The sequence below is a fragment of the Erinaceus europaeus genome, chromosome 8 (assembly GCF_950295315.1).
Source record: "Erinaceus europaeus chromosome 8, mEriEur2.1, whole genome shotgun sequence".
Taxonomy (NCBI): domain Eukaryota; kingdom Metazoa; phylum Chordata; class Mammalia; order Eulipotyphla; family Erinaceidae; genus Erinaceus; species Erinaceus europaeus.
In genome coordinates, this window is record NC_080169.1 from 50,310,736 (window position 1) to 50,325,000 (window position 14,265).

Consider the following 14,265-nt stretch of genomic DNA (forward strand, 5'->3'; position numbering starts at 1 on the left):
TTCAAATTGTAATGGCAGTATGTAGTGACCTGCTCTCAGAATTTTATAGTTTTTCCATTATGAACAAAAATAAAACTCTTGTAAACAAAATTATTTTGGAAAGTTCTCTTTTTTAACATATGAATTTAACATGGGTTAGAAGTATTATGAAGTTTGAGGGGTGGTATAGAGTCACACCTACTTGAGTGCATAAGATTGAACACTTGAACAAATTTCCAGTTTCCTTTGCACCAGAGACCCCTCTACCATCACTCCCACTCTCCCTCTGATTACAGTTTTCAGAGTCTAACATTAGTATTGTGACTATGTTACTAATAATCTCCATGTTTGTTTTCTTTAGTTATTTATGTCCCACATATGAGTGAAACCTTCAAGTTTCCTGATTTTACTTAGCATAGTCACTTGGAGTTCTGTCCATTTTTATCTTGAAAGGCAATATGTTATCTTTTGTAATGAAGGAGTAGTAGTATTTTAAGTATATACCTGATAGCTACTTTATGTAGTCATCTACTTTGTATCTATGTTGATTACATATTTTGGTTATTGTGAATAGTGCTGCTATGAATATAGAGGCACATATAATCTATATAAATATTCATAAATGGTATAGGTGTAATTTCATTACATTTTTTATGATAAAACAGTTCATACTCTGATCAAATGTTTTAAAGCGGGGATGGGTGATAGTTCAGGTTAAGTGCGCATGACGCAAAGCACGAGGACCTGCGCAATGATTCCAGTTGGAGCCCCTGGATCCCCACCTTCAGGGGGGTCGCTTCACAAGTGGTGAAGCAGGCCTGCAGGTGTCTTTATCTCCACCTCTGTCTCCTCTCCTCTCTAGATTTCTCTGTCCTATACAACAATAACAACAACAATAACAATGAGGGCAATGAAATGGAAAAAATGGCCTCAGGGGCAGTGGATTCGTAGGCACTGAGCCCCAGCAATAACCCTGGAGGCAAAAAATAAATAAATAAAAGTGAACATAAAAGTAACTTGTGATTCTAATTTATATAAATATGTGAACATGCATATGTGCATTTATGTATAGACATATTAATTTTTCTTTGTGTATGTATATATATATATATATACACACACACACACACACACACATATATATATGTTTTTCCTTAACAGGAGGAAAAAAATCCTTTTTTTTCATTCCCTATTATGCTACACTTTTCCCCCCTCATTTGTAACTGAATGTATTGCTATAGTATTTTGTTGTATGATCTTCCTATGTATGGCTGTTTTATCATAAGTCTATTTAACTACTGCCTATTATTGATGTTTAAGTCTTTGCTCTTACCTGCTCTCATAACAGCACCGTGATATATATATATATATATATATATATATATATATATATATATATATATATATATATATTCTTTTTTTTTCTCTCCAAGGTTATTGCTGGAGCTTGGTGCTTGCACTATAAATCCACTGCTCCAGTGGCCTTTTCTATTCCTTTCTTCTTAAAATTTTTAATATATTTATCTAGTTTCCCTTTTGTTACCCTTGTCTTTTTTGAATTATTGTTGTAGTTGTTGTTATTGATGTCGTCATTGTTAGATAGGACAGAGAGAAATGGAGAGAGAAGGGGAAGACGGGGAAAGAAAGATGCCTACAGACCTGCTTCACCACTTTTGAAGTGACTCCTCCTACAGATGAGGAGCCTGGGGCTCGAACCGGGATCCTTATGCAGGTCTTTGCGCTTGGCGCCATGTGCACCTAACTCACTGCCCTACCGCTGACTCCCTCTTTTTCTTTTTTCATTCATTCTCTCTCCCTCTCTCTCTCTCCTTCCTTCCTTCTTTCTTTCCCTTTCTCCCTCCCTCCCTTCTTTCTTCTTTCCTTCTTTCCTTTCTTTTTATTTCTATTATACTTGATAGGTCAGAGAGAAATTGAGAGGCATGGGGAGATAGGGAGAGAGAAAGACATTTGCTTTATGCCAACATGTTTGTATATGCCTACTATTTTCTTAGGATACATTGGTATAAGTAGCATTTTTGAATTAACTGGATTTCTAATACTTGAAGATATATGATGTGGTGGAGAAAGAGTGAATACCTTCCTACACCCCTTTGGAATTTTTGTAAGTTAACAAATGTTCAAATAAACAACAGATTGAAAAGAAAAAAAATAAATTATACCATATAATTTCCTATATTCATGGGTAAGAGTGAGCACTTCAACAAAATGATCTCACCTGTCACAAACAAAGCAAAGGAATGGTAGAGGGGAAAAACTTGTAAGGGTGACTAGTTTCTGCTTTATGAAGTCAGAGAGAGCAAGCAAGCACGGTTTGGAATGTTCAGCAAGGCTTGAGCACTCACTAGGAAAAGCATTGCTTTTAGGCATGATGGTTATGTTACTTACTTTCTCATTTAGTGAGATTCAGGGAAACCCGAGGGGGGATACCCTTTATGTATTTGTGTGTCTTTTACAAAAGGACAGCCTCCACTCAGCCTCAGAATCCCTTCAGTGAAATAATTGTTATCCTAAAGCAATATATCTTTAGGGTGCCAGATTTTGGTCTTCTACGATGTCCTTTGGCAGACTGTCTTTCATGAAGGCTGTACCAAGTTATATTTCTGCAAATTTTGGGATATTTTAATACATGAATAGCATTGATGTGGAATTACTATGGAAAAGGTACAGCAGCAACAACTAAAACTTTCTTCCAACTTGAGGAATTATATCTTATTTTAAAATTTCATTTCATTCATTAACAGCGTTTTAATATTATTTACATTCCAGAATTTTATTATAACATAAACAGAAAAATAATAGGCCTCATGTAGCCACCACCTACCTTATATTAATACTTAAATTAATTTAACATATATAAATTTATTGATGTTTCAGTATACATTACATATGACTATAATGCACTCTAAATATTCAGCATACAGCTTCAAATGATAAGAATGAATTTTTTATAGCTGTAATATTGCAACCTTTTTCCTTACAAATGTATTTTTTCATATTTTATTTTCCTTTTGTTGCCCTTGTTTTTATTGTTGTGGCTATTATTATTGTTGTTATTGATGTTGTTGCTGGATAGGACAGAGAAATGGAGGGGAAGACACAGATGGGGAGCGAAAGATAGATACCTGCAGACCTGCTTTACCACTTGTGAAGATAACCCCCCTTCAGGTGGGGAGCCAGGGGCTCGAACCGGGATCCTTATGCGGATCCTTGAGTTTTGCACCATGTGCACTTAACCCGCTGTCATTACCCGACCTCCTTACAAATACTGATTTGTTCATTTAATGACAGACCAGAATATTGGCATATAATACTGCCTGAGACTGACCTCTCTGAGTTTCATACATCTCCTTGGTCCTGTGTTCGAATTATTATGTATATTTTATTCCATTCCTACAATAGGAAGATAGGTTAAAGAATAATCAGATGAAGTAATCTGATGTGCACTGTGCTTTTTAGTGACTGGAAAACAGTCAAGGAGAATTTGCCCTTACTCCCTGAGATGTGAGTAATTTCTGGCAGAAACAGGGCAACTGGATAATTATGGTTCTGAACTGACTTTTTCACAGACTGTAGACCTTTTTTGAATAACTAGTGCTAAGCAGGTCAGATGGGAACATCTCTGCCCTCTAAGAATACGGGGTAGTGACATAATTCCTTTCCTGATTCCCTTTGTTACCATATTCATTGAATATGGTGATTTGACAATTCATTTATTAGCATTTCTAGGGTGGGGGGAACCAGTAGAAGTATCCATTTACTGCTATTACTATATTTTTATCTCTAGCTTGTTAACCTAAAAATTCAGATTTCACCTTTAAAAGGCAAAGTACATTTATTCAGTATCAGGGAACTGCAATTTAATATATGTAATTTTCAGGGTAGAAGTCTTAGATGTTTTGGAGGAGAGAAAAAGATAAATAAGGAGGCTAAATGGTTAAACAGTGACTTAATTGGTGCTAATAAGCCTAAACCATTCTTGGTTGTACATAACTAACTACTAATTTTATTCTTTGGCAAAAAAGTAAAGTTCATAATCATCAGTCTTTTTGATCTGGATGATTTCTCAAAGATTAATTCTTAAGACAGTTGCTTTTTGGATCAGTTCAGAGGCTTTTGAACTAGGTCAAACAAAAGAGATTATGGGATTCTCTAATGACTGACTAGTTCCATTTTTAAAATGGCTCCATAAACATCAGCTTTCATAGTCTGCATTTGTGTAATGAAGTTTATTATGAAGAACTGACTCACATTATTCATTATGAAGACTGTGGAGTTGCTTGACCTATCTTTTGCAAGCTAGAGACATAGGATAGCTGGTGGTGTGATTATGTCCAAGTTAGAAGATCTGAACATGAATGGAAGTACCAGTGTAAATATACATATACATATACATATACATATACATATACATATACATATACATATACATATACATAGCCTCTAGGGTTATCACTGGGGCTCAGTGTGGGCACTACAAATTTTCTGGTCTTAGAAGTTATTTTTCCTTTTTTTTTTTTTTTATTGGGTAGGATAAAGAAATTAAGAGAGGAGGGGAAGATAGAGAGGGGGCAAGAAAGACACTTGCAGACCTACTTCACTGATTGTGAAGCAACCCCCCTGCAGGTGGAGAACTGGGGGCTTGAACCTGGATCCTCGTGTGGGTTCTTGCATTTCATACTATGTTCGCTTAACCCAGTGTGCCACCACCAGCTCATCAATCTAAATCTTAGTTCAAGAGATAGTGAAATGAGATGTTCCTTCTTAGGCAGCAAAGTAGGAGCCATGCTCCTTTTTCACTCAGCCTCTTTTTTTAAATATTTATTTATTCCCTTTTGTTACCCTTGTTTTATTGTTATAGTTATTATTGTTGTCACTGTTGGATAGGACAGAGAATAATGGAGAGAGGAGGGGAAGACAGAGGGGGAAAGAAAGATAGACACCTGCAGACCTGCTTCACCGCTTGTGAAGTGATTCCCCTGCAGGTGGGGAGCTGGGGGATTGAACTGGGATCCTTATGTCAGTCCTTGTGCTTTGCACCACCTGCACTTAACCCGCTGCGCTACAGCCCGATTCCCACTCAGCCTCTTTTATTAAGGTCCTTAGTGAATGGACTGTTACCCACTCACATGGAGGAAGGCAACCTTCTTTATTGATGTCAGGGACCTAAGTGATAATTGTCCAGAATCACCTTCGTAGGCACACTCTGAAATATTTAATCTGGGTACCCCATAGTCGATCCACATTGACACAGAAAATTTATCATTGCAGTTAAAGTTACATTGAGTTGTACAGGAATCCTAAAAAGCTCCCTGCTTTGTATGTATATGTTTAGTCACCTAGTTAAGATTTCAAAATGCTATAAGAGAGAGAGGGGCTTTAGGTCACTCGTAATCTATTCTTAAGAAAGACCTGGGGGAGTGCCATGAAGACCAGGCTCTGGAATGAAGAGGGTACTAACCAGAGTAGCATTTCATATCAGTTTCCATAAAATCTCACAGAAAATCAAAGTTTGCTTTTCAGTTCAGCCTGCTTGCCATCTTCTGTTTTATTTTGTTTCCATAAAGTAGAAGAAATGGGCTGTTTTCATTTGTGACTTCATAATGAATTGTAATTTTACAGTGGGGAATCTCCTTCCAGAAATGCAAGTGACATAGAGAAGGCTACTTTTCCTAGACTGTATGGGGCTTTAGGGGGATACTGGTATTTAGAATCTGGATAAACTGATCAAGCTGTCTCCAGTTGAGAACCAGTGATATAAACTTAACACTTGGCAAAGTTAATTTTTTTTTTTATTTCTTTGAAGTAATGAGAAGTAATTGTTCTCTTGAAAATCATATTATAGCTGATATTTTATCCTTTGAATACATAACATTTTTACATCTGGTTCTTGTGATTAAATACTTGTAAGGATATAATTTCTTTTCTCTCTCTCTTTGAAAAATAGTATGCAAGCATTGAAAGAAATGGTGAATTTTTCATGTCTCCCAATGACTTTGTCACTCGATATTTGAACATTTTTGGAGAAAGCCAGCCTAATCCAAAGACTGTAGAACTGCTGAGTGGTGTGGTGGATCAGACCAAAGATGGGTATGTTTATTTTTAATGATATCATTCAATTCTCCTTTTTTCTTTGCTTTTTCTCTGCATGTAGCTTTGTAAAATTTTTAACATGTAATCAGTTTTCTATCATCAGTGAAATATTATATAAATATATACACATATATGTGTCTTTTAAACTAGTTTTTTTTTTGTTTGAAATAATAAAGTCATTGTAACATTTGCCACCTCTTAAAAGTATTTTATCAACCCATTACAGTGAATACAATTCAGGGTGTTGGGCAGTAGCACACTTAATTGAGTGCAAACATTACCGTGCTCAAGGACCTAGGTTTGAACCCTTGCTTTCCACCTGCAGGGGGGAAGGTTCACAAAGAGTGGTGCAGGTCTGCTCTTTTTCTTTCCTTCTCTCCCCTTACCTCCTCTCAATTCCTCTCTGTCCTATCAAATAAAATAGAAACAAACAAACAAACAAAACCCTAGCAGAAATGGCCACCAGGAGCAGGCAATTTTACTTTATTATTATTATTTGTTGCTATTGTTGCCACCAGGCTTCACTGCTCCAGGCTAGCCTTTCCAGATAGAAAGAAAGACAGAAGGGAGAGGGATAGATATCACAGCATCAAAGTTTTGTCTAATGTGTTGGAGATGGGGCTGGAACTTAGGCTGCACACACTGTAAATCAGGTGCACTATCCATGACCTAGTTGTCAGCCCATTCATTGCCATTATCATCATCAGTCATTATTATTATTTATTGTTATTGTCAGGGCTTCACTGCTCTGGCTTTTTCAGACAGGAGAGAGAATACTCCCATGTGATATCCTGAACACTTGAATCTTAGCTGAATTCATGACAAGCAGGTTTCCTCTCATGTGAACTTTTTGCCATTCTCACTGTCTACATTTTAAAAGGAATTCTCTCCTAAACTATGTAAGATTTTATTTGAGTAGTCTCACTTGTACAGAGTTTTGTGCTCTAGTTATTGATACAAACACCAATGTCCTCTACTAGCTAAGTATAACCTATATTAACTAGCCATTTCTATAGAATTGGTGGTCACTTAGACTTTTGTCCTTGTTGTTTGATACCACTCGATAGTTTCCTGTGTTGGAAATTTTATGTCTGTGATTTTCCCACATTTGTGAGTGGTTTGAAATAGAACCAAAGTAAAATCTTTTGATGGTACTGTGAATACTTTTTTCTTAAAAATTTTTATTAGTTATTTAATAGTGACTAATAAGACTGTAAGATATCAGGAGTCAGGCGGTAGCAGCGGGTTAGGTGCATGTGACGCAAAGCCCAAGCAAGGACCAGCGAAGGAACCCGGTTCAAGCCCCCAGCTCCCCACCTGCAGGGGAGTCGCTTCACAAGTGGTGAAGCAGGTCTGCAGGTGTCTTTCTCTCCCGATCTCTGTCTTCCCCTCCTCTCTCCATTTCTCTCTGTCCTATCCAACAACGACATCAACAACAATAAGAACTACAACAATAAAAAACAATAAGGGCAACAAAAAGGAAATAAATAAATATTTTTTAAAAATTTTTAAAAGACTGTAAGATTACATGGGGTATGATTTCATACAGCTCCCATCACACAAGTTCTGTGTCCCATCCCCTCTATTGGAAACTTCGCTGTTATTTATCCTTCTGGAGTATGGGCCAAAATTCCTTATTGGGTGCAGAAGGTGGAAGGTCTGGCTTCTGTAATTGCTTCTCCACTGGACATGGGTATTGGCAGGTCTATCCTTATCCCCAGCCTGCTTCTGTCTTTCCATAGTGGGTTAGAGCTCTGGAGAGATGAGACTTTGGGGCATATTGGTGAAGTCATCTGCCCAGGGAAGTGAGGATAGAATCATAGTAGCATCTGCAACTTGTCTTTTTACCAGTATTTTCACTTTCTAATTTATATGCCCATAATCCCAACCACCAAATAACCTTCTTTAAAAGGAATGCCTAGCAGATTGTGAGGGAGTTGGGAGAATTGGCCTCTGAGCTTCCTATAGTAGTACCCTGTAGGAGTATGGAATTATGCTTCTCTTTGGACCAGTAGCAGTTATCTGTGTTATTTCTGTTTTTTGTCTCCACCTTAACATGGGATTCTTTGTGTGGTAAGAAAATATAGTCTTAAATCACCTTTGCTTCCTCATAGGGCTTTGCTGGGTTGCTACAGAGGTTGAAGTATATTCAATCTTGTCAAGTGAAGCAAAAACTGCTGGACACAGGTAAATGCTAGCCAGCATTTTAAAGAAGACAATATAGTTGCTTCCACACACCTGTGTTTATGATTCATAGGCAGTTTGATCAGGATAACATATAGCATGAATTATGACTATTTGAGATCAGCATTTTTTTCTTAATATTTTTTTAAATATTTATTTATTTTCCCTTTTGTTGCCCTTGTTGTTTTTCATTGTTTTTGTAGTTATTATTGTTGTTACTGATGTCATTGTTGTTAGACAGGACAGAGAAATGGAGAAAGAACGGGAAGACAGAGAGGGGGAGAGAAAGACAGACAACCGCAGACCTGCTTCACTGCTTGTGAAGCGACTCCCCTGCAGGTGGGGAGCCAAGAGCTTGAACCGGTAGCCTTAAGTGGGTCCTTGTGCTTCCCGCGCCACGTGTGCTTAACCCACTGCTCTACCACCTGACTCCCAGGGTTTTTTTTTTTTTCTTCAGAAAAATTAAACGTGAAACATAGTGCATGGTCAACATATACCCTTCACTAGAGGAACTAATTGTTAACATTTTTATTTTATTTTATTTTATTTATAAAAAGGAAACATTGACAAAACCATAGGATAAGAGAGGTACAACTCCACATAATTCCTACCACCAGAACGCCATATCCCATCCCTTCCCTTGATAGCTTTCCTATTCTTTAACCCTCTGGGAGTATGGACCCAAGATTATTGTGAGATGCAGAAGGTGGAAGGTCTGGCTTCTGTAATTGCTTCCCTGCTGAACATGGGCATTGACAGGTCGATCCATACTCTCAGCCTGCCTCTCTCTTTCCCTAATGGGGTGGGGTTCTGGGGAATCGGAGCTCCAGGACACATTGTTGGGGTTGTCTGTCCAGGGAAGTCTGGTTGGCATCATGCTAGCATCTGGAACCTGGTGGCTGAAAAGAGAGTTAGCATATAAAGCCAAACAAGTTGTTGACTAATCATGAAACTAAAGGCTGGAGTATTGCAGGTCAAGAGTTGGGTGAGTCTCCGTTTTGTAGGTAGCTAGTAGGCATATTTTAGTTATATTCCAAGGACTTGTGGCTATACTAGTGTTTTTTTTGTTTTGTTTTGTTTTGTTTTTTCCCTGAGCCTAAAATCTGATATGCAGGTAGATCCAAGTTACTGTCTGGGGAGATGATGTCATGGCTGGAAAAAGGACCAGAAAGATGGATCAGGGAAGAGAGTAGCTCCCTAATATGGGAAAGGGGTATAAATATTGTTGACTGTAAACCCCATTGATTTGATATGATCTGGGGCCCATATTCAGCTTAGGAGCCTATGTGACCTCTGCATCCCTGTAGATCTGAGCTCACATTCTGTGGTCATGAGTAGGAACGCTCCAAGCTGCCCCAACATCAGGACCCATCTTCCTCAGGTGTAGCATAGAGTATGTGGTCCAACCTCCCTTCGGAGGATTGAACATACTCTACCGTTGTTGATCCAAGTTGAGGGCAACTATTGTTGTCTTATTGTTGTCCTGTTGTTAACATTTTTACATACTTTTTATATTTAAATTTAATATAAATAGAAATTCACATTTTTATGTATTGTAACATCGAAACATTGTCTTAGTGGATCTTTTACCATATGCTTTCTGCTTACAAACATATGTATAAAGGTAATTTCCTTTTTTGATTTGACCATTTAGCTGTACATTACAGACACCACAATATGTCAGCATTTATTTTCTAAGACTAAGAACATTCTCCTACATAACCACAATACTATTATCATACTTAGGGAAACTAAGAATAATGTCCCATGTCATCTAATATCCAGTCCATATTCAGGATACCAGATCTCTATCCATCCACTTCTCACTTCACATGGGTAGCTGTATTTTCTTAAAATATATATGTATTTTTGTGCCAGAACACCACTCTAGCACATGTGGTATTGGGAATAGAATTTGGGAACCTTATGCATGCAAGAACCTGTTCTGCCAACTGAGAACTACCTCCCTAGCCTAGTTAAAAAACAAAAAATAAACAAACAAAAAAACTCAAGATCTAATCAAGATATTTTTGTATTTCACTTTATATATTTTATTAGATTTGTATTTTATATTTCATTTGTAGTACTATTCTATGACAAGCCCTTTTATTGTTTTTCATGACAACATTTTTGTTGTTGTTAGCAATTTAATCATATTTTACAAGATTATAAGACTATAGTTGTATTATTCTACAAAGAATAATAAAAGAACCAAAGTTCTGTTTCTCCTTACACTCCTGCAGAAAAACAAAACAATAACCACTGTAATTCTCACAAAGTCTTAGAGACAATTTAGTCACTTTGTTTTATTTTGCAAGTTCATGTCTCAATTACATGTATTCCACATAAGAATGAAACCATCTAGTAGTTGTCTTTCTTTTCCTTACTTCATTTAGCATGATCACTTCTAGTTCTATCCATTTTGTCCCAAAGGACACAATGTTGTTGTTGTTATTATTATTATTGTTATTTTAATAGCAAAGTAGTATTTCATTGAATACATGCCCCATAACTTCTTTTCCTGTCAATGGCATTTAGAATTCTTCCACTCCTGGGAGTCGGGCGGTAGCGCAGCAGGTTAAACGCACGTGGCTCCAAGCGTGAGGACCAGTATAAGGATCCCAGTTCGAGCCCCCAGCTCCCCACCTGCAGGGGGGTCACTTCACAGGCAGTGAAGCAGGTCTGCAGGTGTCTGTCTTTCTCTCCCCCTCTCTGTCTTCCCCTCCTCTCTCCATTTCTCTCTGTCCTATCCAACAGTTATGATGTCAACAACAATAATAACTACAACAACGATAAAAAAACAACAAGGGCAACAAAAGGGAAAATAAATAAATAAATATATATATAAAAAAGAAAGTTTAAAAAAAAAAAGAATTCTTCCACTCCTTAGTAGTTGCAACTCTGAACATTGGGATGCATATGCTCCTTTGAATTAGTGTTTTCATGTCCTTTCATATATGCCTAGGAGTGGTGTTGCAGGATCATAAAGTACTTCCATTTTTACTTAATTTAAGGACTCTTCATACTGTTTTGCAAAACAGTATGCATTCCCACCAAAAAAAAAAAAATTTCCATGACATTGACTTTTAAGATCTGATCAGTTTGTTAAAAGAAAGTTCCCTATTTTGAATTTGCCTTTTTTTAAGATTCATTTTTTAATTTTAGATGTATGAATGAGAATTTCACATTGACAGAGAGAAAAGCCAGGGCAGCACTCTAGTACATGATGGGCCAGAGGTTGAACTGGAAGCTGAAGTCCAACTCTACCAGTTGAGCTACTGTCCCAACTTTGGACTTATTTTTTTTTTTTGGTCTTTCCTCTTGACTAGATTTATGTAAAAAAAAAAATTATTGAATACCAGAAATCTTGAAAGAGACTTAGACATGTTATCTTGCCAAGTGGCAAGTTATCTTGGTATTGATAATGATTTTTGATCACTTGGCTAAGGTGCTTTCTTTCACATATTTCCTGTATAAAAATGATTTTTGTCTTGTATTTTCAAAGTAGTTACTTTGAGAATGTGTAGATATCCTGTTTCCCAGCAGACTTTCACATAGTACTGTTAGCATCATAATGATTCTTTCATCTACCAGTTATTACATTGACACTTGAAAAGTAGTGATTTTCTCATTCTATCATATTTCGTATATTCTTCTGTTATACTCTAGTTGTTCAAATTGTCCCAGTGTAGTCAGTGAAGAGTCCCTTTAAACTGGTTCCTGTACCCTCCGCTCCTTGTTTTTGACAAATAAGTTGTTGCAAGTAATTACTCTCTTCTCTGAGAAGCCCTGGTTCCATTTATTTGGAAGTGGTGTACTGGAACAGTAAACAGGGCATTGACGTATTCTCCTTCTTGACTTTTCAGTGCAAAGAAGTGGAAATATATATATGTATATTTATATCTTTTAAAAAAAGATTGATTTATCAGTGAGGGGAGAGATTGAGAGAGAGAGAGAGAGAGAGAGATTGAATGAGAATGAACCAGAGCATCAATCTGGACATGTATCTGCAAGGATAAAACTCAGGACTTCATGCTTCAGGGTCTAACATTTGATCCACTGCATCACTTCCAGGTTCTGTGAGGAACAGACTTTTAAAATATCAAAACTTTATAAAGACATTTTCTATTTAAATTTAACATTACAGGACTTTTTCCATCTTCTGTATCTCTAGCAATGAATATGTGGCTGCTACTTAAATTAATGTATTTATGGGTATTGATTTAATGTAGTTGATCAAACCTTCTAATGTATTTGCCTTCTTATTTTTATTCCCATCCTCACTAATACACAGACTTTTCATGTCTTTCCTACTACAGCTTCTAAAACACTGCCTCAAATGCATTAGTAGCTAACAATGTAATGTTTAAACAATAAAACATATTATGACATATATCTATCATATATCATATCACATATATACTTTTCCCAAGGCTTATAGAAAATCTAAGATATTAGCTTTACTTTCTTGATTTTACAGATGAGATAACTAAGACTTTTGATTTTGCAGTTAAAAAGTGACCAGGTCTGTGGATCTAAGCACCTTAACCTTTCTCGTGTTCTGAGCTGTCTTTATATTTTCTGTTATTATATCTCAGAGTTTTATTGTGACAATGAAAATCCTAGGTGGCTTCAAGTCTTTGTACTTTGACTTTTTTAAGTTTCAAAAACAGTGTTAACAGTGAATATCAGTTTCCAAAGGGAAAACAACCATCAATAATCTCACCTTACACAAACATTTCAAACATTTTAGTATTTTCTACGACTTGTTAACCCACACTGATATTTTTCATAAATTGAAATTATTTTAATTGTAATTATTAACAATTTTTGATGGCATCAATTTTTATGTTTCCATATACTATACATATTAGGTGTTAAAATGCTTCCTCATTTTCATCAAGTTAATGTTCCATACTTTGTAAAGTCATACCCTTTTGGAGTTATTTCAGTTCCTAGTTTTCTGCAGTAGAGATAACAATGGAGTGACTATCTTCATGAACATGATATTACCATTTTCTGTTTAGTAACTTCCTAGGAAATAATTTGAAGAGAGGGATTCCTAGGTCTGTGGAAATAAATATTTTATGGCTCACTATATAAATATACTTCTTTCCAAAAGGGTAAGCTAGTTGAAGAATTTGTCCAGTGTATCTAAGCTCACTAAACAAATAATATAAGCCATTATGTGAGCCTAGACTCACACCAAGCACTGGACCTTGTCAGACACTCCATGCCATTTTCCATACGGCTAGTTTGGACACATAGTTATTCAAGTACTTCTCAAACAGCTACAACCATACATCTGTTCTCAATGTAAGCTGAAAATGCCTTCATTTCCCCTTCCTTTCCCTTTCTTCAGAAGCATTTGTCAAATTCACAAGTCACAAGTCATACTCTTAAATCAAACTACTATTCCCTGAAAACACTACTTGACCAAAGCCACCTGTTGGCACATGGAAGTACAATATAGCTAATTTAACTAGTCAGAGGGATTTAGTGTGGAACTTTATTAAAATTTGTAAACCATTTCTAGATTGACCAGGATTTAAAAAACAATGACAATGAATTCAAACTTGTACTTATTCTTGGTTATTCACAGCCAACTGTTATTTATTGAGTGCAAAGACCAGGTTCTATTGTTAGGTTCGGGAATCCAAGGAAAACACCAAGAGAGACTGGAGTGATGTAAAAACAAAGAGCCTTTATTGTTCTAGGCCGGAGTTGGGGGCTAGGGCCTAGACCTCACAGCTGAGGAGATATATAGGGTATGGGTTACATAACATACATGACAAGCTTAGCCTTGTGGTTATCTTCTTTACACATCTGGGGAAAATGTGGGGAAATGTTTAACAGTCTCTATCTCTCCAGAGATGCCTTGGCTCTATCTCTCCGGAGATGCCTTTCTTAATGCTCAGCTTATCTTTGTTCCTGTTGACTCAGGGCCATGGGTAATGGACCAGTAATGGTCCTGAATTCCAGGAGCTGTTC

General features: G+C 36.7%; 1 protein-coding gene across 3 annotated transcripts in view; it reads left to right on the top strand.

Annotated features, from left to right (window-relative positions):
* Positions 1–14,265, top strand: part of SLC25A13 (solute carrier family 25 member 13) — a 221,104-nt gene that overhangs the window by 46,845 nt on the left and 159,994 nt on the right. For 2 of the 3 annotated variants that reach the window (XM_007532058.3, XM_060196193.1), the window contains one exon: positions 5,945–6,087. The exons of the other annotated variant lie outside the window; for it this stretch is intronic. In XM_007532058.3, the coding sequence (XP_007532120.2) occupies positions 5,945–6,087 (143 nt within the window). The remainder of the gene's footprint in view (positions 1–5,944; positions 6,088–14,265) is intronic. 3 annotated transcript variants of the gene reach the window in all.